Source organism: Microcebus murinus, chromosome 14 (assembly GCF_040939455.1).
Source record: "Microcebus murinus isolate Inina chromosome 14, M.murinus_Inina_mat1.0, whole genome shotgun sequence".
In the NCBI taxonomy this organism is placed as follows: Eukaryota; Metazoa; Chordata; class Mammalia; order Primates; family Cheirogaleidae; genus Microcebus; species Microcebus murinus.
Window position 1 is genome coordinate 78,224,181 of NC_134117.1, and position 23,106 is coordinate 78,247,286.

Below are 23,106 nucleotides of genomic sequence, written 5' to 3' on the forward strand. Positions count from 1 at the left end.
TGAGTGGTTGTACATGGCCAGAAATATATGTCCATCATCAGTGGGCACTTGGTGGTCAGTGATGCCATACGCTTGGTGAAAAAGGAGCCATGTTTGCCAGCATTCTGTCTACCGGGTCATCTGGGTCTGGCCTTGTGCCAGGGCTGAATCGCGCACGCCCTCTCCCAGGCTTGTACGTGGAAGCCCTAATTCCCAGCACTGCACTATTCAGAAGGTGACAGTATTTGGAGCTAGGTCCTTTTAAAAAGGTGATTAAGCTGAAATAGGTGTTAGGGTATGCCCAGTCCAGTCTGCCTGGAGTCCGTGTATGAAGAGGAGACCTGGACACACGCAGGAGGCAGCAGGGAGCCCGAGCAGCGAGAGGAGGCCACGAGAGCACGCAGGACACGGCTCTGCCAGCCCAGGAGGGAGGCCGCGGGGGAGCCACGCCTGAGCCTCCGGGACCGTGAGACAGCAGCTTCCTGCTGTTGAAGCCCCAGCCCGCGGCACTTGTCAGGGCAGGCTGAGCAGACTAGCACGTGGCAGCTGAGACGGCGACCCGGTGCAGCATGCGTCCGTGTCCCTGCGCCCCGTGCAGTGAGCGGGGCGGGCGGCGGCACTGTGACCAGTAATGGGTTAAAGAGAAAGGGCAGATCAAAAGTTAAAAATGATTCTGTGAGAACAGTAGCTTTTTAGCTTTTGGTGCCATGACCCATGATAAATGGACATTATAACCTGACACACACGTGTCCATGCAACAGAACTGAAGCAAAAATTTCAGGAAATGAGGTGAATCCTTTCTGTATGTGAAGCACTTTGATATCTCCTGGTCTATTCTAGGTGGCTTAAAAAATGCTGTTTATGAGCCCCTAAAATGATTTCGAGCTCACTGATGGGTTGCACGCTGCAGTTTGCAAAGCACTTCTTAGACTCTCCCCCATCCTGTCTTGCCGTCTCCCCAGCACAGCCTCAGAGGGGCTGCTGTGCCCTGGAGTCATCCGGGTCCTCTGCAGCCCCTCCCCCTGCTGTGTTTCTGTTTACAGCACTTATCACCACCTGGCATGATACATTCATTTTATTTTTCAGTCTCATTGTCTTTCTCTTTCATTAGAATGGAAACTGGCTGAAGGCGAGATTTTTTGTTTTGTTTTGTCATTTCTCCAGCATCAAAGTAGAGCTTGAAACACAGGGAGTTTGCTCAAGAGCTGCTGGTCTCAGGCGTGGGGGAATGAATGAAGTGCAGGCTTCTGGGCTGGGTGATGCTGCAGGTGAGAGTCATCACCAGGGAAGCCAGCAGAGGTGTGTCCGGGAACTGCAGCTCAATTCCCATCCCCTGCCACCCACTCTCCTGTGCCCACCTTGGTCCTTGGGGACTGGGACTTCACTTTCTGCCCCTGGCACCACCCTGGCCTGGAAGAGCAGTTCCCAGAACTGGCCGGATCCCCTTAACCTCCTCCCGGCCCTTTTGACAAGCCTCCAGCTCTGTCACTGCTTACCCTTAAACCCCTTCTTGTCCTCAGTCCCAGGCCTGGGGTCCTTAACAAGGATCTTAGTCCTTACTAAGCTAGCTCCCTCTTGTTCTCGCGCTGCTACCTTTGGGGGCTTTGGGAAGAGAGTGCTGTAAGGCAGGGTTACCCCACTGAATCATTTGAGATTCTTTCTGCATCCCCTAGTCTAGTCCTGTGTGTGGCTGAGGCAGATAGGTCAGGGTGTCTTGCGGGGCAGCACTGATCACCCTTAACAGACTCTACGCCTGAAGACGTGAGCCGAGATTCTGGAGTCCTGCCCGCTGCAAGTGGTGGCTCATGGTCTCAGGCATGTTATTTCTCTGAGCCTCGGCTTTTTCATTTGCAAAATGGAAAATAATAATCTCTTGCAAAGCTGCTGTAAAGGTAGAAGGTGGCAATGCATGTACGGCACCTGGCATGTAGCAATTGCTGTTTGTAACCTTTCCTTCTCCCTTCTCCAGAATTAGGAGTACTGTAATATAACATGATGCAACAGCTAACCTTCAGCCATTGGATTAAGATGGATGTCAAACCTGAGTCTAACTCTACTGCTTAGCATTGGTGGGGACTACAGGCCAGGTCCACTGAAGGCAGCTGGGGAGACTGAGCAATATTCCCTTACTCAGGCTCAGAATCAGCCTTTGGAGTCACTTGCCCCAGGGATCAGGGCAGGGGCAGTGGTGGAGACCTGTCCCTGTGTGCCTACATTAATCTGGGTTCTTCAGAGAAACAGAACCAATAGGATATCCCCATCTCTCTCTCTCTTTCTCTCTCTTGATTTATTATAAGGAATTGGCTCACGTGATGCAGGCTGAGAAGTCCCAAGATCTGCAGTTTGCAAGCTGGAGACCCAGGAGAGCCCAGAGTGTAGTTCTAGTACGAGTCTGAGTCCAAAGGCAGGAGAAGACCTATGTCCTAGCTTGAAGACAGGCAAAGAGGTGTTTATTCTTATTTACAAGAGGCTCAGCCTTTTTGCTTTACCCAGGCCTTCAGTGGATTGGATGAGGCCCACCACGTTAGGAAGAGCAATCTGCTTTACCCAGTCTTCTTATTTAAATGTGAGTCTTCTCCAAAAACACCCTAACAGACACACCCATATATTCGACCAAATATCTGGGCACCCCAAGGCCCATAAAACTGACCATTTCCAACGCCCCATTCTGATGACCCCCATGCCTGTCCAGCTGACCTCACCCAGCGTCTGCCTCAGCGGGATCTCCTCCTCCATCTCCTGCTCCCTCAACCCCAGATCCTGCCAAGCCTCAGCCTCTCCCAGTGTCCTGGGACCAGAACATTTCTGAGATGCTCTCTGCTGCTCCCATGTGACCCCCAACACAGACCTTTGTCCTTTTTCCTATGTGTAAGGCAGCAGGTTACCCAAAGCTGTTCATTTGAATCTACTCACTCAGTCCTATTTATGGAAGGCCTGCTCCATGCTTGGCGTCATTGAATCCTTGTATCAACCCTGAAAACTGGTGCTATTTTCATTCACAATTGAGAGAACTGTGGCTCTGGTAGGTACTTCAGAGGGCGTTAGAGGAGGCCCAGAAGTCCCTGACACCTCCCCAAGCCCCTCCCTATGCTGCTGAGTGAGCAGGAGGAGGAAGCTGGCCTGCAGGTATTTCACTGCAGCCCGGGGTGGGTGGTTTCCAGGCTGGGTGGATGCCGCCTGTCATATCTGGGAAGACTTAGTGTGCCCTCCGAAGGGGCTTATATTTTGTTTGATAAATGGTTCTGGTGCTGGAAAAAATAATTTGAAAACCACTGTTGTGAAAGATTGGGAGCCCCTGAAGAATTTTAAGCAGGGAAGTGACATGATTACATTTGCATTTTAAAGAGGGAGACAAAGACAATTTAGTATAAAAATAAATCTCCTTAATCACATCATCACAGCAGAACAAATTTTCTCTGGGTGCTTTTCTCACATGCAGTGATTTGTATACTGTAGTAAACATCTCCACGTTTGACTTGCATTCTGCTTTCTCACTTAAGGGCACATGTCCTGCAGTGGCCTTCCCTGGGATCCTTCAGAGTGGCGCCTTGGCAGGACCGGGCCTTCCTTTACTTCTTGGTTCTCCTCCTGTGGGGTACTCACCCAGTAGCACTGTGGAGATGGAAACTGTTACCATTCGAGTTGCTTCTGGTCTTTCTCTTTGATCAGTGACACAGATGTAGAGGTACTTGTGTCTGGAACCTTTTTCATTCCATGTTGACTTTTTCTCTTGAATATATTCCTAGCAATGCAATTCTGGGTCAGAGATCCCAAATATTTAAATGTTTTAATGTTCTAATAGACTTTAGTTTCTAGAGCAGTTTTAGATTCACAGAAAAAATGAGTGATGAGTACAGAGATTTCGCATTCGCCCCCTGCCCCTACATATGCCTCTCCTTAGAAAATATTCTTCAGGGGCTCCCGTAAACATCCTAAACCATCATGTACCTTTGTTACAATCGATGAAGCTACATGGACATATAATCATCGTTTAGAGTACATAGTTTACGTTGGGGTTCACTCTTGGAGTTGCACATTCCATAGGTTTGACCATTGTCAAAGTCAAGTAAAATATAGAGACCAATCTCTAACTTTAAAACATTTTATTTGGGAAGCAAGAACTGCAGTTCGAGTCACACACACATAGACTGGGTGGTCTTCAGTATGCCCAAAGAACATAGACAAGTGGGGGCGTTTTATTAGAGAGAGAAAGGTCACATACTGTTTTGAAGGAAAGCTCATCTGCACTGGAGAAGCTTGGCAGCCGTGGGCTGTGATTGGGGAATGACAATAGCAGGCGAAGCCAGTCTTAGAGTCATGGCAGGGCAGTTCAGCAATTGCTAGGTATAACTGGTCTTGTGGAAAAATTTAGTTCTTGGAGTAGGTGCTATGTGCCCTGAGTGCATTTTCCTCAACTCTGATTTAGGGGAGTATGACAATAACGACCCAGTTTGTATAACTAATGTTCACAGTACCATATAGAGTAGTTTCATAGCCCCAAAAATCCTCTGTGCTCCACCTATTCATCCTTCCCTCCTCACAAACCCCTGATCTTTTTACTGTCTCCATAGCCTTTTCCAGAACGTCTCATAGTTGGAATCATACGGTACATAGCCTTTTCAGATTGGATGCTTTCACTTAGTAATATGCACTTAAGGGTCCTCCATATGTTTTCATAGCTTGACAGCTCATTTCTTTTCAGTGCTGAATAATATTCCACAGTCTGGACATACCACAGTTTATCCATTCACCTAGTAAAGTACACTCTTATGTCCAAGTTTGGTGATTATAAATGAGGCTGCTATAAACATCTGTGTGCAGGTTTTTGTGTGGACATAAGTTGTCAGCTCCTTTGGGTAAATACCAAGGAGTATGACTGCTGGATCATATGGCAAGTATATGTTTAGTTTTGTACGAAGCTGCCTGTCTTCTGAAGTGGCTGTGCCATTTTGCATTCTGTCCAGCAATGAATGAGCGTTCTAGCTGCACCACATCTTCACCAGCATATAGTGTTGTCAGTGATCTGGATTTTGGCCATTCTAATAGCTCTCTAAAAGCTTTTTTATGCACTAGATTGCTGGGAAATTTCTTTCCCTTTGAGCCTCTGAGCTGAGCTCAGGACCAGCATGGGGTCAGCACCAAGCTGCAAGATTCTCAGTCCGTGGCCACATGGGGACAAGCCTGTGCCAAACCAGGAGTGTGGCATTCAGTGGACACTGTGCCGTTCCCTTCAGATCCCCACGTTGGGCCAACTCATCCACGTCTGGCCCTGAGAAGGCCAGACCCCCAGTCCCTGCTGCCATCCTTGTGGGTGATTGCCCTCAGCTGGGGGGCCACCTTGCCCGGGGTGAGGCTGGCAGGGGCCTGCTCAGACCAGGAGAAGTTGATGCAGAAACACACAGGCAGAGTCGGCTTCTCCTTTTGCCCAGTCCTTTCTCGTTCTGTGCAGTGGACCCCAAGCTCGCTCCTCCATGATTCTCTCAGGCCCAGAGTCTGTGTTCAGCGAATCCACTAGCGGGCAGCAAATGATCCAATCTCCCAGCCTCTCCTAGGGGGACATGGCCTCAGTCCCCCGCAGAGCAGCCTCGATGAAGCTTCAGACCACGGGCGGGATGGGGGCATACGGTCTTCCCTTGTTCAGGGGGCTACTTCTTAAACACCTCCGTGTACAGAGATGGTGCCACAGCTGAGACCCTCCTCATAAGAGATGGACCATATGCTAGGAGCACATGTGGACATGTGGAGAAATGCTGAACGAATAAAAAGAAACAAAATTTTAGGTCCAGGGTTTTGCTGTGCCTTTTGGGAAGGGGTGTGGCATCATGGAATGAATGAAGACTTTGGGTGAACAAATCCTGTTTCTGTCACTTACAAGTGGTGTGATCTCAGCCCTGTTGAATGACTTCTCTCCTCACTCATCTTGGCCATGGCAATAATACTGCCATCCTCATGGCATTGCTGTGAGCCTAACGTGTTGTGTAGACCACCAGTGCGCAGAAGGGGCTTGGAAACAGGTGGCGTCTTTCTTCCCTCCATCTGCTCATGTTGTACTGTTTGGTCTTGCTTCTAATGTAGTAGAAAATGATATCCCAGGTGGGCACCTCAAAGAAGCATCCTTCGTCGGCGCCCTTGTTGGGTCGTGACGAGAGACACGGTTTCGTTCTGCTCAGAGTGCACAGACGGCATCTTGCTTATGTCCCTTTCCTTCTGCATCCTGTTTCCAGCAGGTAGAGAGTCAGGCGTACTTTCGAGTTGAAGATTACATCCCCGCAAGTCTGATTGAGAGAATGACTGCTCTCCAGGTCCAAGCGGAAGTCTCGGAGAGGCACCGGCTCAGTTCTGCACTTTGGGGAGAGGATGCTGAGCTGCAGTTCTTGAGGGTAAGTCCTTTCAGACCTTGACAGCAATGCTAGTCATTAAGGGAATGCAGTTAGCAATCCCTTCTGGAACCTTCTCTGAGGGCCAGATGTGCTCAGACCCACTAGGAGGCACAAACAAAGGTCTTCAGCTAGAGGAGGAAGGAAGCCCCCCATGGCCCTGAGGCCAAGGAGAGGCTCCAGGAAGCAGAGGCCCTTGGAAATGACCCAAAGACAGATAGGATTTAGTGAGCCAGGGTGGGTGTGGTAGGGCCTTTCTTTAATCTTAGAGCAGCACCCCAGCCACTTTTCTATAAGTGGGGAGACCACATTTCTCATGATGACATGCAAGACAACAGAAGCACCAAGTCAGAGTCTGAGTCCAAGCAAAGCTATTGGAAGACCCAGAGCTTGCAGCCTTCTGGGCAGCTGTCCTCAGCACAGCACAGCTGGTGTGGCCCAGGCTTCAGCCCACACTCTCTTCGCCCGTTGCACAAAAGCAGTGGCACTTTGATGCCCCCATGTTTGTAGGCATGCACAGTGATGAACAGCCTTTGCTTACTCCAGTGCCTCTGTTCACTGTGGGCTAGGCATTGCAGGGGACAGAGACAAACAGCAGGTGCTCCCTCCCCCAACCCCCGGGGAGTCCCAAGTCTCTTGGGGAGGACTTCCGTGTATCCAGAGATCTGCAAGCTGATAAATGCTCAATGAGACAACGAACAATACCAACTACTCTAAGTCAAGATGATGGGACCAGAGAGGGAGTGGCCACTCTGCCTGTGAAGATGCAGCCAGGGGACAAGTGGGAGGAGGCCCCCAGCTTCCCCAGGATGGGCTACGGGCTGGGCCTTTAGATTTGGGGAACAGCTTTAAAAGGAAACTTGAGGGTTTTCACATTTCTCTGTACATGAGTCTCCTAAGATGGGTAGAAATATTCTGCCCAAGTTTTCTTGTCTTTAATAGAGACTGGCATTTGAAATCAGAACAGACAAACTAGGCCTGGCCTTTGCTTTTTGGCTAGTTGTTTTGCAGAACTATCCTTGCACCTAGCATGGTGTGAGCCTGCAAACGTTTCATGTGGGAAGCCCAGATGGACACAGGCTCAGTGCATTCCATATTTAGTCTGGCCTTCCTGTATGTTCCCTGTCAAGAGGATACAGCATTCCCTTGACAGGGAACCAGTGGGGACTGCAAAAGCCCTCTGATGGGGAGTGGCCACAGAGCCACAGACATGCAGAACCAAACCTAGAGGCCAGCGCCTCAGCCCTGCAGGGGCGCTTCTGCAGGATGGATGCTGCCTGCTAGCCTCTGCCCAAGCCTGGCTGGGCTCCAACAGTGAGTCCCTCCCCCTCCCTCCCTGGTTAAACGATGAAAAATTGTTATAAAAGAAGCCAGCAGGCTCAGAAGCAAAAATACAGGAAAGCTTTTTTTTAAAAATCATTTACGGAAAGCCCTGGATGGATTTGGTTTCATTATGCATGTCAGGGAGCACTCTGGCTTTCTCAGCCCCCTTGGTGGGTGGGTTGGGGCTGTGAATGCTGTGTGCAGCCTGCTGTGGTGCCGGCAGACAACCTAGACAGGACTTCGTCATCTGCAGGGCACACTGGGACCCTCTCGTCAGGGGGAAGGTTTGTTCAGATTTTTTCCCTCCCTGATTATAAAAGCAAACATTTCTGATAATTCTGCCCCCTGGAGATAGCACAGTTACACTTTGGAATATTAATCTTTCTCTCTTTGTTCTGTGCATTTGTATATGTGTGCATATATTAATATATATATTTAAAATTGGGTTTATGTTATATATGCACTTTATATATTCACATAATCCCATATCACTGATGTTTTAAAAACTTAATTTGAATCAACACATGTACCCTAATTTTTTTCTCTCAATATTCTATTGTTTGACATATAAGCTTTTTCCAATATGGGACTATTTAAAATAATACTGAGGATTTTTTACCTAAATTACAGCTTAATCTCCTAAGGACACAGCCCGTGAGTGGAATGCGGGGCTGGTGGTGAGGAGCACTTTGGAGCACTGCTGCTATCTATTGCTGCGACTCCAGCACTGCAGCCTCTTCTGCCGGGCTGTAATCTGGACCCATCGCAGAACCCAGTTACTTCTCTATAGACAGTCACTGGATTATTTAATTACAGATTTTGTGGCTCTTCTTTTTCACTAAAAGAGAAAACAAAACAAACCAAAAGGAAGCCATTCGCAGGTGGCCCCGGCTCTGGTGACCAACTCTGCCTGCCCCCGACCTGCACCAGAGGCAGCCCTGGCAGGAGTCCCGGTCGCACCCTGCTGAATGCCGCCCTCCGTCTGCAGGGTCACAACTGTGCTGGCGTATTAATCTCAGAAACTCAATGTCTTCCAAACTTCCTCAACCATGGAACAATTTTCCCACCTCACTAGGGATATAGGTTATGAAAACGTTTAAAAAAGCTTTTTTGCTATTGAAATCGTACTGGTTGTACCCTGTAGTCTTCCTCACTTAGTATTATAACAATGCAGTTCCCTGATAAGTACAGATGCTTTATAAATATCTTTGTAAAGGCTGCCTGATAACCCATCTCAAGGGAGTACTGCTTTTGCGAAGTCATTTGCGCCCAGGAGTTGGTGTCCCCGACCCGCTCCCCACGTCTGTGCTGAACAGCGATATATGAGAGGCTCTGTCTTGATTATTTCGTGTATTTTCTTAGGATGGATTCTCAGAAGTGGAGTTATAAGGTCAAAGAGTATGAATTGCTGTGCATCTCTTTATGAGTACCTGGGGATAACAGTCCACTTGCTTCCAGGGCGTTCAGCACAGCAAGGGTGCGGCATGGGGCAGCGGGGGCGCCTGGCTCCAGCCTCAGCTTTGCCACCCGCCCGTGCTGGGAGGGCAGCGCCTCACAGTGGGGGGCTAAGCACCTGGAGACGGATGGCCCTGTGCGAGAGAAGCTGGCAATGGCAATGCAGGGTGGGTGAGGGGAGGCACCCTAGAGTGGGGACCCCAACCCTTTTGGCACCAGGGGCCGATTTCGTGGAAGACAATTTTTCCATGGACCGGGGTGGGGTGGAGGGTGGGGAGCACGGGACTCAGGCGGTGATGCGAGCGGTGGGGCAGCTGTGTAACACAGTTGAAGCTTCACTCACTTGCCTGCCCCTCGCTTCCTGTTGTGCGGACCCCCGTTCCTAAGTTTCATGGAAGACAACTTTTCCCTGGGATGGGGAGACAAAGGCGAGCAGGGGGAAGGGCGGCGGAGCTCTGGGGTCATGTCCCAGGCGTCGGGGACTGCAGCCCTAGAGGACTCCCTAGCAGACAAAGAGTGGAGGCAGACATTATTGTTTTATCTTTTAAATAGCCTGACGATGCCCTTGATGGCGTTAGGTGTGTTCACCTATGCTTGCAGACTTTATGGATGTCCATGAAGTAGTTTAGTTATTAAGAGTGAAGACTCAGGAGCAAACAAGCTCATATTTCCATATTCCCATTCCTGGCTCCAGAGTGGGAACTTTGGCAGATTTCTTAACCCTTCTGTTCTTCTGCTTTCTCCGTTGACAAGAGAGAGCTACCTGTGTCTCTAGGACTGCTGCGAAGATTAAGTAACAATGCATAATGCGTGGGAAATGCATAACATGGTGCTTTATCAGCTTAAGAATTTTGAGGCCCAAAGTACTGAAAAGTATCATATCTCCCTTTGTATAATTAAAAAATAAAATAAAAATATAGACTAATATTAAACTATTGAAAAGTGAAATTCAGTCTAGCAAAAGCATCCTTTATTCCAATGAAGACTGCTTATTAATGCTTAAACAATTTTTTTAGAAACTTTACATCAAATTCTTTAAAAAGACTTTATGGAATTGTCTTGGGGTGCTTCGTGAGACCTGAATCCCCTGCCCGCTCTGCCCGCTGGGTGCTCCAGCTCGTGTGGCATGAGTGCTGTTCTGTACGGTGACAGCGACGCGGTGATGGAGGCCGGGAGCGCGGAGACTCGTGGGGAGCTGAGCGGCTGCCGGCGGCGGCCTGCCCGGGAGACTGCTCCTCAGCAGGAGACGAGGGAACGGCTCGAGAGAGGAGCTCTCAAAAGCCATAATTGGTCCCTGTTTTTGTGACCCTGCCTGGGGGTGGGGAAGATTGCACAGGACATGGCGCTGCTGAGGGGTAGAAATGGCATGGCAGATCTCAGCAGAGAAACCCTTCTGAGAGGGTTTCGTGTGCCTGCAGCAAGGAGTCCCTGCTGTGGGTGCAGGTGCATCAGCCTTCTGGTGAGGACGGGAGGCGGCCTGGGAAGACGGAGACATGACTACCATTCAGTCGAGAAAGCCTTGTGTCCGGTTTATACTCTGGTTTCTTAACAATTTGATTGTTCTAATGTGGTCTCCAGCTCCCATTGACCCATGGCCCCTGGCAAGATTTAGTCTCCTAACCTGGTAAACCGAGGCAAGACCCTGGGCTGTGGGGACCCCATCAAGGCATTGCAATGAGGTGAGAAAGGCCAAAGTGAATGGCCACTTTCTCTGCAGGTGTTCCAGCCTCCTGCTGATCCAGCAGCGATGCTGGCGCGTGGGAAGGCCACTCCCTGTGCAGGGCCCCAGGTTTTGCACGTGTAGCACGGCCGGTTTGGTCTAGAAACCACCGCAGCAGCCGTGACTGGCACAGCTGGGAAGGAGGTCCTTACCATGAAATGGCCCACGAGAGTCGGAATTCTAAAAACTTGTTCAGAATATTATTATTCCACTGTATCATTTTCGTAATAACTCTGTTCTAAGTGTTGTTTTAGGTGCTGCGTGAGAAAAATATTCCTTTGGGTAAAAAAAGTAGAAAAGTGCTATCACATCAGAGATGGAGAGAAATTTTGTATGGTAGTAGGGACATTTGTTTAGCTCAATGTTTCCTAAACTTATTTGACAGTCCTACCCTTTTATAGTTTTTTCAGAACACCTATCAATGTGTGTTTCCTGGAATGGTCTGAGGCCCATGATTATCCACCAGTGTGCTTCAGCTGGCCTTCTCCTTGCTCCAGGTCACTCAGCAGCTCCCGGAATACGGTGTGCTGGTTCACCGGGTATTCCCAGAGAAAAAGAGGCCAGAAGGAGAGCTGGCGTTGGGGATCTGTGCCAAGGGTGTCATAGTATACGAAGTGAAAAACAGCAGCAGAATTGCAACTTTACGGTTTCAGTGGAGAGAAACCAGGAAGATTTCGACTTACGTGAGTGTAACTCAGTTGATAAATGACCTGTGCTTCATTTTCCTTTGATCTGTCACCGCTTTAAAGGAGCAATAGGCCATGTGACTTCCTCCTGACCGCGCCCAGCCTGTCAGTTGACCTGCATTCTGAGGCATTGCAGGGTGTTTGCAAGAAGTTCTACCAAGAGATCTTGCGAGATCCCCAGGGGGCTGTTTCCTCCCTCATCCCTGCTCTGGACACCCCCCTTTCACGCCAGTGAACAGCCATGGGGCTAATGGGCTACATTTTCCTTCTGGGGAAAGTTCTGTTAATTTGGAGAATCCCTCATGGTTGGGAACAAGGTTGGAGGTGGGAGGTGGGGGAGGAGGAGTGCGCTGTACGTGGGCTGGAATCTGCAAGGCTTTCAAACGTTTCCTTGTGTTTTAATTTTCCCTTTGCACACAGTGTGCTGAGATCCCTGATTATGCTATGGGACACTGAGGACTGCAGACTTGTGATAGCCATTGAAAGTTTAAAAGCCTTTTTTTCTTTCTTTTTTGAGACAGGGTCTTGCTCTGTCTGTCGCTGGGGCTAGAGTGCTGTGGCATCGTCATAGCTCACTGAAAAACCTCAGATTCCTGGGCTCAAGTGACGCTCTTGCTTCAGCCTCCCGAGTAGCTGGGACTACAGACACATGCCTCCACACCTGGCTAATTTTTCTATTTTATATAGAGATAGGGTCTTGCTGTGTTGCTCAGACTGGTCTTAAACTCCTGGCCTCAATCGATCCTCCCGCCTCTGCCTCTCAAAGTGCTAGGATTACAGTCATGAGCTACCATACCCGGCCTAAAAGCCTTTTTTTAAAAAACAGAAAATCTCCGTTAGACATACAACATTTGAAATCTTATTTGAACACTATTTGCATGCATGTTTGTGCTTCCTGAATTTAGTTATAATCACTTTGGCACTGGCACCCTGGTAGCTGACTGTCCCTGCGTGTCCTGTGGGTCTTCTGGCCAGTGTTTGTGTTACTTCATTATAAGGCATGAGGTTCGTCTGTGGCCCATGAAAAATTGCTTTTTTCCCTATTTAATTTCCTCTTATGGTTTTCAAATTTTTCTAACTAAATCACTGTTTCTATCATTATCTGATGTTAGAATTTCCAAAGTAGAGCATAATTGCTTTTATTCATATTCTGAATATTTCTTTCATTTCTTGCATCCTGGCTTTTGAAATTAACACATTGTCAAAGTGTAATTCTTGATAGAATTTCATAATAAATTATTATTTGTCTTTAGAAAAAGCTTCCATCTAAAAATAATCATTGAGTGCAATTTAGTTGAGTTTATTAAAGTGGTCTTTACATTGTCAGGAAACTGGCTTTTTCCCAAATAATTTTGACCAAACTTAAATGACAACAATATTTATATACTTATTTTTACTTTAATCCCATGATAGATTAGAAAACAATATTTATATTTGTGAATTTTTCAGAATTTTAATTACTTTAATTCACTTGAAATGTTATTTGAAGAATTTTAACTATTTAATTCAATACTGTTACATTACTTCTTATTTACTGCATATTTAATTATTCACAATTTTCAGAGTAATTTGTTTCAAAACATTTGTAAAATAACCTAAAAAGTAATTTAGAAAAATTATATTTTTTGAAGCCATGAAGTTTAAAGTCCCCTTAAGTAAGTACTTTATATATAAATTGGTTTAATTTTTTTTTTTTTTTTTTTTTTTTAATTATTTTTTTTTATTTTGGCATATTATGGGGGTACAGATTTTAAGGTTTCAATAAATGCCCATTTCCCCCCCTCCCCCCAAAAGTCTGAGTCTCCATCATGACCATCCCCCAGATGGTGCACATCTCACTCACTATGTATGTATATACCCGCCCCCCTCCCCCCTCCCACCTGCCCAATACCCTATTACTGTAGCACCTATGTGTCCACTTAGGTGCTACTCAGTTAATACCAGTTTGCTGGAGAATATATCTGGTGTTTGTTTTTCCATTCTTGGGATACTTCACTTAGTAGTATGGGTTCCAGCTCTAACCAGGAAAATATAAGGTGTGCTATATCACCATTGTTTCTTAGAGCTGAATAGTACTCCATGGTGTACATATACCACATTTTATTAATCCATTCTTTGATTGATGGGCACTTGGGCTGTTTCCACAGCCTTGCAATTATGAATTGTGCTGCTATAAACATTCGAGTGCAGGTGTCTTTTTTGTAGAGTGTCACTGGATCATTTGGGTAGATGCCCAGCAATGGGATTGCTGGATCAAATGGTAGATTCACTTGTATCGCTTTAAGGTATCTCCATATTGCTTTCCACAGAGGTTGAACTAGTTTGCAGTCCCACCAGCAGTGTAGGAGTGTTCCTCTCTCTCCGCAACCACGCCAGCATTTATTGTTTGGAGATTTTTTGATAAAGGCCATTCTCACTGGGGTTAAGTGATATCTCATTGTGGTTTTGATTTGCATTTCCCTGATGATTAGAGATGTTGAGCATTTCTTCATATGTTTGTTGGCCATTCTTCTGTCTTCTTTAGAAAAATTTCTGTTCAAGTCCTTTGCCCACTTTTTAATGGGGTTATTTGATTTTTTCTTCCTAATTTTCGTGAGTTGTAAGTATATTCTAGTTATCAGTCCCTTATCGGATGCATAGGATGCAAAAATTTTCTCCCATTCTGTAGGTTGTCTGTTTACTTTCATGACTATTTCTTTGGCTGTGCAGAAGCTTTGTAGTTTGATCATGTCCCATTTATTTATTTTTTTTGCTGCTGTGATTGCCTTTGGGGACTTCTTCATAAACTCTTTGCCCAGGCCGATGTCTAGGAGAGTGTTTCCAACTTTTTCCTCTAGAGTTCTAATAGTTTCATATCTTAGGTTTAAGTCTGTTATCCAGCGTGAGTTGGTTTTTGTGAGAGGTGAAAGGTGTGGGTCCTGTTTTAGCCTTCTACAGGTGGCTATCCAGTTTTCCCAGCACCATTTATTGAAGAGGGATTCTTTTCCCCAGCGTATGTTTTTGTCTGCTTTGTCAAAGATGAGACGGCTATATGAGGATGGATTTATATCAGGATTCTCACATCTGTTCCACTGGTCAATATTCCTGTTTTTGTGCCAATACCATATTGTTTTAATTACTACAGCTTTGTAGTATAGTTTGATATCTGGCATATTAATGCCTCCCATTTTGTTTTTGTTGCCTAGAATTGCTCTTGATATTCGGGGTCTTCTTTGGTTCCATACGAAGCGTAAAATTATTTTTTCTATATCTGTGAAGAATGCTGATGGGATTTTAATAGGTATTGCATTGAATCTGTAGATCAGTTTGGGTAGTATAGACATTTTGACGATATTGAGTCTGCCGATCCACGAGCATGGTATGGATTTCCATCTGTTTACATCCTCTGCTATTTCCTTCCTCAGTGTTTCATAGTTCTCCCTGTAGAGGTCTTTTACCTCTTTGGTTAAATATATTCCTAGGTACTTTAATTTCTTTGTTGCTATTGTGAAGGGAATTGAGTCTTTGATTTGGTTCTCAATTAGATTGTTGTTGGCGTATATGAATGCCTCTGATTTCTGTGTATTAATTTTGTATCCTGAGACTTTACTAAATTCATTGATCAGTTCCAGGAGTTTCTTGGTTGAATCCTTGGGGTTTTCTAGATACAATATCATATCATCAGCAAACAGTGAAAGTTTGATCTCTTCTGCCCCTATTTGGATACCTTTGATTCCATTTTCCTGTCTGATTGCTGTAGCCAAGACTTCCAGCACTATATTGAATAGAAGTGGAGATAGTGGGCAGCCTTGTCTGGTTCCAGTTCTAAGTGGGAATGATTTCAGTCTTTCCCCATTCAGTATGATGTTGGCTACGGGTCTGTCATATATGGCTTGTATCATTTTTAGGTATGTCCCTTCTATGCCTATTTTCTTAAGTGTTCGTATCATGAAAGGGTGTTGAATTTTGTCAAAAGCTTTTTCTGCATCTATTGAAAGAATCATGTGGTCTTTGTTTTTGCTTCTGTTGATGTGGTGAATTGCATTTATAGATTTACGTATGTTGAACCATCCCTGCATCCCTGGGATGAAGCCCACTTGGTCGTGGTGGATTATTTTTTTGATAAGTGTCTGGATTCGGTTAGCTAAGATTTTGTTGAAAATTTTTGCATCTATATTCATTAGGGATATTGGTCTGTAGTTTTCTTTTTTTGTTGCATCCTTTCCTGGTTTTGGTATCAGAGTAATATTCGCTTCATAAAAGGTGTCGGGGAGGTTTCCGTTCTTCTCGATGTTGTGGAATAGTTTCTGCAAGATAGGTACTAGTTCTTCTTTGTAAGTATGGTAAAATTCAGGTGTGAAGCCATCTGGACCGGGACTTTTCTTTTTAGGGAGATTTTTAATTGCTGTTTCTATTTCAGCTGTTGAGATTGGTCTGTTCAGGGAATCTATTTCTTCCTGGTTGAGCCTAGGGAGGCTGTGTGTTTCTAGAAATTTGTCCATTTCCTCCACATTTTCCAGTTTGTGTGCATAAAGATTTTTGTAGTATTCATAAATTGTATCTTGTATCTCTTTGGGATCAGTTGTGATATCTCCTTTTTCATTCCTGATGGAGCTTATTAGAGATTTCTCTTTTCTGCTTTTCGTTAGCTTAGCCAATGGCGTGTCAATTTTGTTTATTTTTTCAAAGAACCAACTTTTTGTTTTATTAATCTCCTGAATAGCTTTCCTGTTTTCAATTTCGTTTAGTTCTGATTTGATCTTGTTGATTTCACTTCTTCTGCTGGGTTTGGGGTTGGTCTGTTCTTCTTTTTCCAGCTCTTTGAGTCGTTTCATTAGATTGTCTATTTGTGATCTTCTTGCCTTTTGGTTATAGGCATTTATGGAGATAAACTTTCCTCTCAGAACTGCTTTAGCTGTGTCCCAGAGGAGTTGATAACTTGTCTCTCCATTGTCGTTTTCTTCATAGAAGTTTTTTATTTCCGTCTTGATTTCTTCATTTACGAAGTAATCATTTAGTAGGAGGTTGTTTAATTTCCACGTTTTTGTGTAGAAATGTGAGTTTCTGTTAGGGTTGATTTCTAGTTTTATTCCACTGTGATCTGAGAAAGTACATGGTATGATTTCTATTTTTTTAAATTTCTTGAGATTTTCTTTGTGTCCTAGGATATGGTCAATCTTAGAGAATGTCCCGTGAGCTGATGAGAAGAACGTATATTCAGTGGATTTTGGGTAGAATGTTCTGTAGATGTCTGTCAGACCCAATTGTTCTAGAGTTTTGTTTAAGTCCATTATTTCTTTATTAATTTTCTGTTTGGAGGATCTGTCTCGTGCCGTCAGTGGGGTGTTGAAATCTCCGGCGATTATGGAGTTGCTATTAATCCATTTGCTTAGCTCCAGTAAGGTTTGCTTTATGAATCTGGGTGCACCTAAGTTGGGTGCATATATATTTAAAATTGTTATCTCCTCTTGTTGGACTGTGCCCTTCACCATTATATAATGACCCTCTTTGTCTTTTACTACTTTTGTTGGTTTAAAAACTAAATCGTCTGAAATTAGAACTGCCACACCAGCCTTCTTTTGGTTTCTATTTGCTTGGAATATTGATCTCCACCCTTTTATTTTTAGTCTATGTGCATCCTTGCAGGTTAAATGTGTTTCCTGAAGACAGCATATACTTGGCCTGTATTTTCTTATCCATTCAGCCAGCCTATGTCTCTTGAGTGGAGAGTTTAAGCCATTCACATTTATTGAGAGAACTGATAGGTAAGGGAGATTACTGATCATTCTGTTGGGTTGGATGTTGTTGCTATGATTTCTGTCTTGAGCCATTGTAATATCTGGCCTTTAATATCTTTGGGTTTTGGTTGTTTTTATATCCGTGGATTATTATTATGATGTTCCGTGCGTAACGCTGATTTAAGTACTTCTTGTAGGGCTGGTCTTGTCTTGGTGAATTCTCTGAGCCTTTGCTTGTCTGAGAATGTTTTTATTTCTCCTTCATATATGAAGCTTAGTTTTGCAGGGAATAATATTCTAGGCTGGGCATTGTTTTGTTTCAAAAGAGTGAGAATGGGGCCCCAGTCTCTCCTTGCTTGTAAAGTCTCATTAGAGAAGTCTGATGTTATTCGAATTGGCTTTCCCTTGTATGTCACTTGCTTCTTTTGTCTTACAGCTCTTAGAAGGGCTTCTTTAGTTGATACTTTGGTCAGTCTGATGACTGCATGACGTGACGTCTTCCTGTTTGCATTGAATCTCCCAGGGGTCCTCTGGGCTTCTTGAACTTGTATATCGAGATTTTGAGCAAGGCCTGGGAAATTTTCCTCTATTATATCTTCAAAAAGCTTGTCCAGCCCTTGAGTGTTGTCTTCCTCCCCTTCGGCTAAACCTATGACCCTCACGTTAGGTTTTTTCACATAATCCCACAGCTCTTGTAGGCTTTGGTCTTTTCTCTTGTTTCTCTGCTGTATTTCTGTGACTGATTTATTTAATTGGAAGGTGTTATCTTCAAGCTCTGAGATTCTCTCTTCTGCTTGATCTACCCTGTTCTTGAGGCTTTCCACAGTATTTTGTAGTTCTCTGAGTTGATTCTTCATCTCCAGGACTTCGGTTAAAGTTTTCTTCACTGTGTCAATCTCTTTGTTGAACCTTTGTTCCATTTCTTGGAGGTTTTTTGTGTTTTCTTGGTGTTGGTTATTGAGTTGTTGTTGCAGCTGGGTGAGTGTTCTTATGATCCACTAAATTGGTTTAATTTTTACAGATATTTATTTTCTCCAATGCCAGGGGATTTCTTGATTGAATGAATTGACTAATTTCTTGATTAAAGCTGAGAAGTCATCAGGTTTGCAAGACAAACTGAGTAGCTCTAAGCACACTGCTTAGTTAGGATTTCCATTCCCTGATGGTCATCCACTTCTTTGGCAGGAACTATCTTTACCAAGAAGTCCTCTGGACTAATGTCGCCAGCTGCTTGCCGCAAACCAATCATCTTGCACAGAAAATGACTTGAAGTCCTTATGCTTCTGCAAGCACAGAATAGGGAGCTGTGGGCAAGAGGAAAATTAGCTCAGGAAGCTGGGTTTAATTTTGTTTTATTAATAGCTGAAGCCAAAACGCCTCAAACAATCACGGATGGCTCATCCTGCCAGCTTGCAGGGAGCCAGCAAAGGAATTAGAGAAAGCGCCATTTTCAAAGGAGGCGATTCATGGACATGTTGGATTATTCAGTCAAAAAATGTTCCTTCCAGAAGAATGAACCTAGCCATGTTAGTAACCATTCTTGGTTATTACCACTGGTTAGTTAAATTTTTGAAGAGAAATACATGGAAGCAGAGGCAGACACAGGTTATGTAGGGTCCTCTTTAAGAAAAAGAATACAAACTAGCATATGAAAGGGATATTTATTTAGAATGAGAAAAGATATCACAGAAACTTAGGAATTTTTAAAAGTTGAACAATATTGCAAATATCACCAAAGCCAGAAAACAATATTTTATTAACTCCCTCTCAAAGTCTATAGTACTTTTTTCCTTTCAAATTATTGGTGGCCTACTCTTTGATTATTTTTTGATATAATGATACTTTTGTAATATTTTCTCTAAAGAGAATAGAAATATAGTTTTTCTTCCAGCATGGCTGATTGAAATTTGTTTTTTTAATTGATAATGTTGTTAGGATGCATAAAACATGCAGCTTTGCACAGAGACATACTTAAAAAATGACTTATTTATCTAAAAAATTGTAATACCCTAATAAGCTTATATAAGATTGTGGGGACTGCATAAAAGCATATCAGTGTGTACTGACAAAGTATATGGATTTCAAGCAAATACTCAACTTTGGAAAAGTGTGAATAAAACAGTCCATTGGATTATTAAGACCGGTAGAATAGCACCTATGAATGCTTGAGAAAGTACGTTATTTAAAGGAACATGAAATGTAGTACAGTTCAGTTGGCTTCAGAATCCATCCGCATTAGCACAGAGAGGCTGAGCACTATGTTCATCAATAAGAGGAGTATTTAGAGAATGATCAAATTATCTAAAATTAGGTTAATGGGGCTGGGTGCAGTGGCTCATGCCTGTAATCCTAGCACTCTGGGAGGCTAAGGCGGGAGGATCACTCCAAGGTCAGGAGTTCCAGACCAGCATGAGCAAGAGCAAGACCCAGGTCTCTATTAAAAATAGGAAGAAACTAGCTGGACACATAAAAATATATGGAAAAAATTAGCCAGGGATGGTGACGCATGCTTGTACTCCCAGCTACTTAGGAGGCTGAGGCAGGAGGATTGCTTGAGCCCAGGAGTTTGAGGTTGCTGTGAGCTAGGCTGATGCCACAGCACTCTATCCTGGACAACAGAGTGAGACCGTGTTTCCAAAAATAAATAAATAAGTAAATAAATAAAATTAAGTTAATGGCAAAAAGGAATTTCTCAGAGGAAAATCAGTGAATAGTTATGTGCCTTTTGCTAATATCTGACTTGTGTGAATGGAGTTTCTTAGCAATGGTGACTATCAGGAATTTAAAAAGATGAGCCTCACAGGGGATCGGGAGTTTCAGGCATACAGCCTGTTTTTATGATGTTACCTTTATAGGAGCAAGCTCAAGGTTCTTACTAAAATATATAGGATATCTAGAATAGAGATTTTATTTGGAAGTTATATATAAATTTGTATCTACTGTAACCTCTATTACTTTGTATTTTATTGTTCTTATGAGAATTAGACATTGCAATAAGTTATGATTCTTTTTCCACGAGGCTCCGTATAGATATCCCCATGTAGATAATCCTCCCCAGTGTGGCACAGTAAGCTGGGCAAGTACTGTCACTTTGTATGTGGCATTGAAGGTATCATGTAGGGAAGCGTTTCTTGGTGGTGTGACCTCACTTCCTATGGCATTATGAGGACTGTTCTTCTGTTTCCTCCTCTGTGGATTAAGGACAATGATAGAACTTCCCCATTCAGTGGCTATGAAGACAAAATGAGTTTATACTTACACAGCCCTTACAACAGAACCTGGCATCTAACAGCCAGAAATATTAGGACACACACAGTACTTTTATCTTTTCTATACTCCGATAGCTAAGAATTTTGTCTATAACGTCTTTGAATTTATGTAACAAAACAAGGGGAATACTTTGTGGCCTTTTCATCATGCACATGGAAGGTTATATTCTGTCCTTGCTGAGGCCGACGTACCTGACTCAATTCATTATCTTTTCACCCAACACATTCTTTGACAAACAGCAATTGCCTGATAAACATTTAATTTAGGAATGAAGGAGAAAATTAAAACGAGGATTTTCTCTAATCTGAGAACAACATCAGGCCACAGTCGGAACGTCTGCAGCTTCGGATACTTAGGACGTTGAGCTGAGGGACTGAGCGTTTGCTTGCTCTCTGGCCAGCTGTGGGTCAGTGGACGGGTGAGGATTATCAATGTGTTAAATCTGTGTTTGCTTCCTTCAGCAAAAGAAGTTCACCATCACAAGCAGTGTCACTGGGAAAAAGCACACATTTGTCGCTGATTCAGTCAAGACCTGCAAATATTTACTGGGCCTCTGCTCGGCCCAGCACCGGTTTAACGCACAGCTGGGCTCTGGGCGGCCCCCCCAGGTTTTGACAGGTGAGTAGATGCTGTGTTCTCAACATACTCTTCGGCAAGTTTGCTCTCTCATAAAATAATTTGGAAAAATAGATACGATTCATCCAGAAACCTCTAAAAAGTTGTAAATCTCCCCAATAACAACAGAAATGACAACACAAATGAAATATGATTTTATTTTCTCAGATTGGCAAGTGCTAAAATAAATAACACTAGGAGGGTAAATTGATATTATACAATCTTTTCTGAGTGCAATTGGGAATATATATCAAAAGCCTTTTAAAAATGTTCATGTCCTCTTGGCCCCATAATTTTACTTGTAGATGGAAATTTATCCGAAGGTAATCAATAGAGAAGTGCACAAACGTTGATGTCCGTGGATGTCCACTGGGCATCATTTATAACAGTGACCATTTGGAAACAATTTAAGTATCCAAAAATACAAGACTAGTTAAATGAACCACAGCACATCTATATAATTTAGACAGTAAAGTCGGATTTTGGAGAGTGATGATGGTGAGACCGTACATGACACAGTGCCAGGGGAGGAAAAGCGAGTGGTGAGACCATATCTAGCACTGCCTGACGGGGCTTTCTTCAATGGTAGAAATGTCTGTACTGTTAACGTGGCAGTCGCTACTAGCATGTACCTTTTGAGCGCTTGAAAGGTGGAAAGAAGAACTGAGGAATTAGATCTTTAATGTTATTTAATTCTCATTAATTTATATTTAAATTTAAATGACCATGTGTGCATAGTGTATTGGCTAGCACAGGTATAGACACATGACACTAATTTGGTTAATATTAACATGTTACAAAACAGGGAAGGAAGAATACAGAAATGAGCTGCACCAAAATATTACATTACTTGTTACTTTTGTGAGTTAGGCATGCAGGCATGATCATTTCCTCTGTTTTATATTTTTCAGTATTTATTACACTTTCAACAATGAACGTGCATTATTGATATAATTAAGAGAGAGACTATTGGTCAAAATGTGGTCACACATCACATAAGAGTAGTTAATATTTATTGAGCATTTAGGAAGTGCTATGGAACTGTTTACTATGGTTATTGCTACATTTCCCTGGCATTATGCTAAATACTTACATAAATTTTCTCATTTACACTCATAATATACTGTTTTCTGAAATTACAGTTGTCAAGCAGCCCCATGAGGCAGGAACCAGCAGGGAGGCACAGGCTGACACTGGGAGAGTTTAGTGCTGTGCCAGCTGCTGGGCGGTGGGGCTCAGATCTGAGCCTGTGGCTCTCGGGGCCCAGTGCCTGCACTATGGGTTTCATAATTAGCCAGAGCATGGGCTTGAGTGCTAGAGAGACTTGGCTCCGAGTGCTGGCTTTTTTCACAGTTGCTCTTGATGTCTAAGCACTATTTCTTCTTTGGTTACAAAAGGGAACAATCTACTATCGTGGTTTTCACCCTTCATTCAGAGCCTGGCCCCTAGACCTGCGGCTTACACATCACCCGAGAGCTCGCTAAGGACGGAGCCTCTCAGGCCCACTCCAGTCCTATTAAATAGGACTCTGCTTTTTAAAAAGAACCCAGGAGATTTGGATGCACATGAAGTTCCAGCAGGGCTGGCGTGGAACACGGTCCGTGGAGTCCCATAGACTAGGGAGTGCCACTGACTTGCTGCGTGACTTGGGCAACTCGCCTCCCCTTTCTGGACCTTAGTGTGCACATCTGAACACACAGGCCGTCTCCCGGTGTGTGTTGCGCTCCAGGGGGACAGTGTGTGTCGTTTGCAGAGCGACCTCCGGCGTTCCGTGCTCAGTGTGAGAGCAGTGACAGTGGTTGTCCGGTGCAAGCCAGTCCACGGGAGCCGTGCCACTGGGTCCTGAGCACTGGGCCAGGAGTCAGGATCGGCTGGAAAACAAAATTGCTGAGCTTTCAGATTCAGACCCAAACACAGAAGGTAAAGGTAGCATATTATTTGCAGCAGAACCAAATAAACACATA

The 23,106-nt window shown here is 44.2% G+C and overlaps 1 protein-coding gene across 1 annotated transcript in view; it reads left to right on the plus strand.

Annotated features, from left to right (window-relative positions):
- Positions 1 to 23,106, plus strand: part of LOC105860090 (FERM and PDZ domain-containing protein 2) — a 94,043-nt gene that overhangs the window by 31,424 nt on the left and 39,513 nt on the right. The window contains exons 15-17 of the mRNA XM_076009668.1: positions 6,204 to 6,359; positions 11,352 to 11,537; positions 20,989 to 21,145. Coding sequence (XP_075865783.1) covers positions 6,204 to 6,359; positions 11,352 to 11,537; positions 20,989 to 21,145 — 499 coding nt within the window. The remainder of the gene's footprint in view (positions 1 to 6,203; positions 6,360 to 11,351; positions 11,538 to 20,988; positions 21,146 to 23,106) is intronic.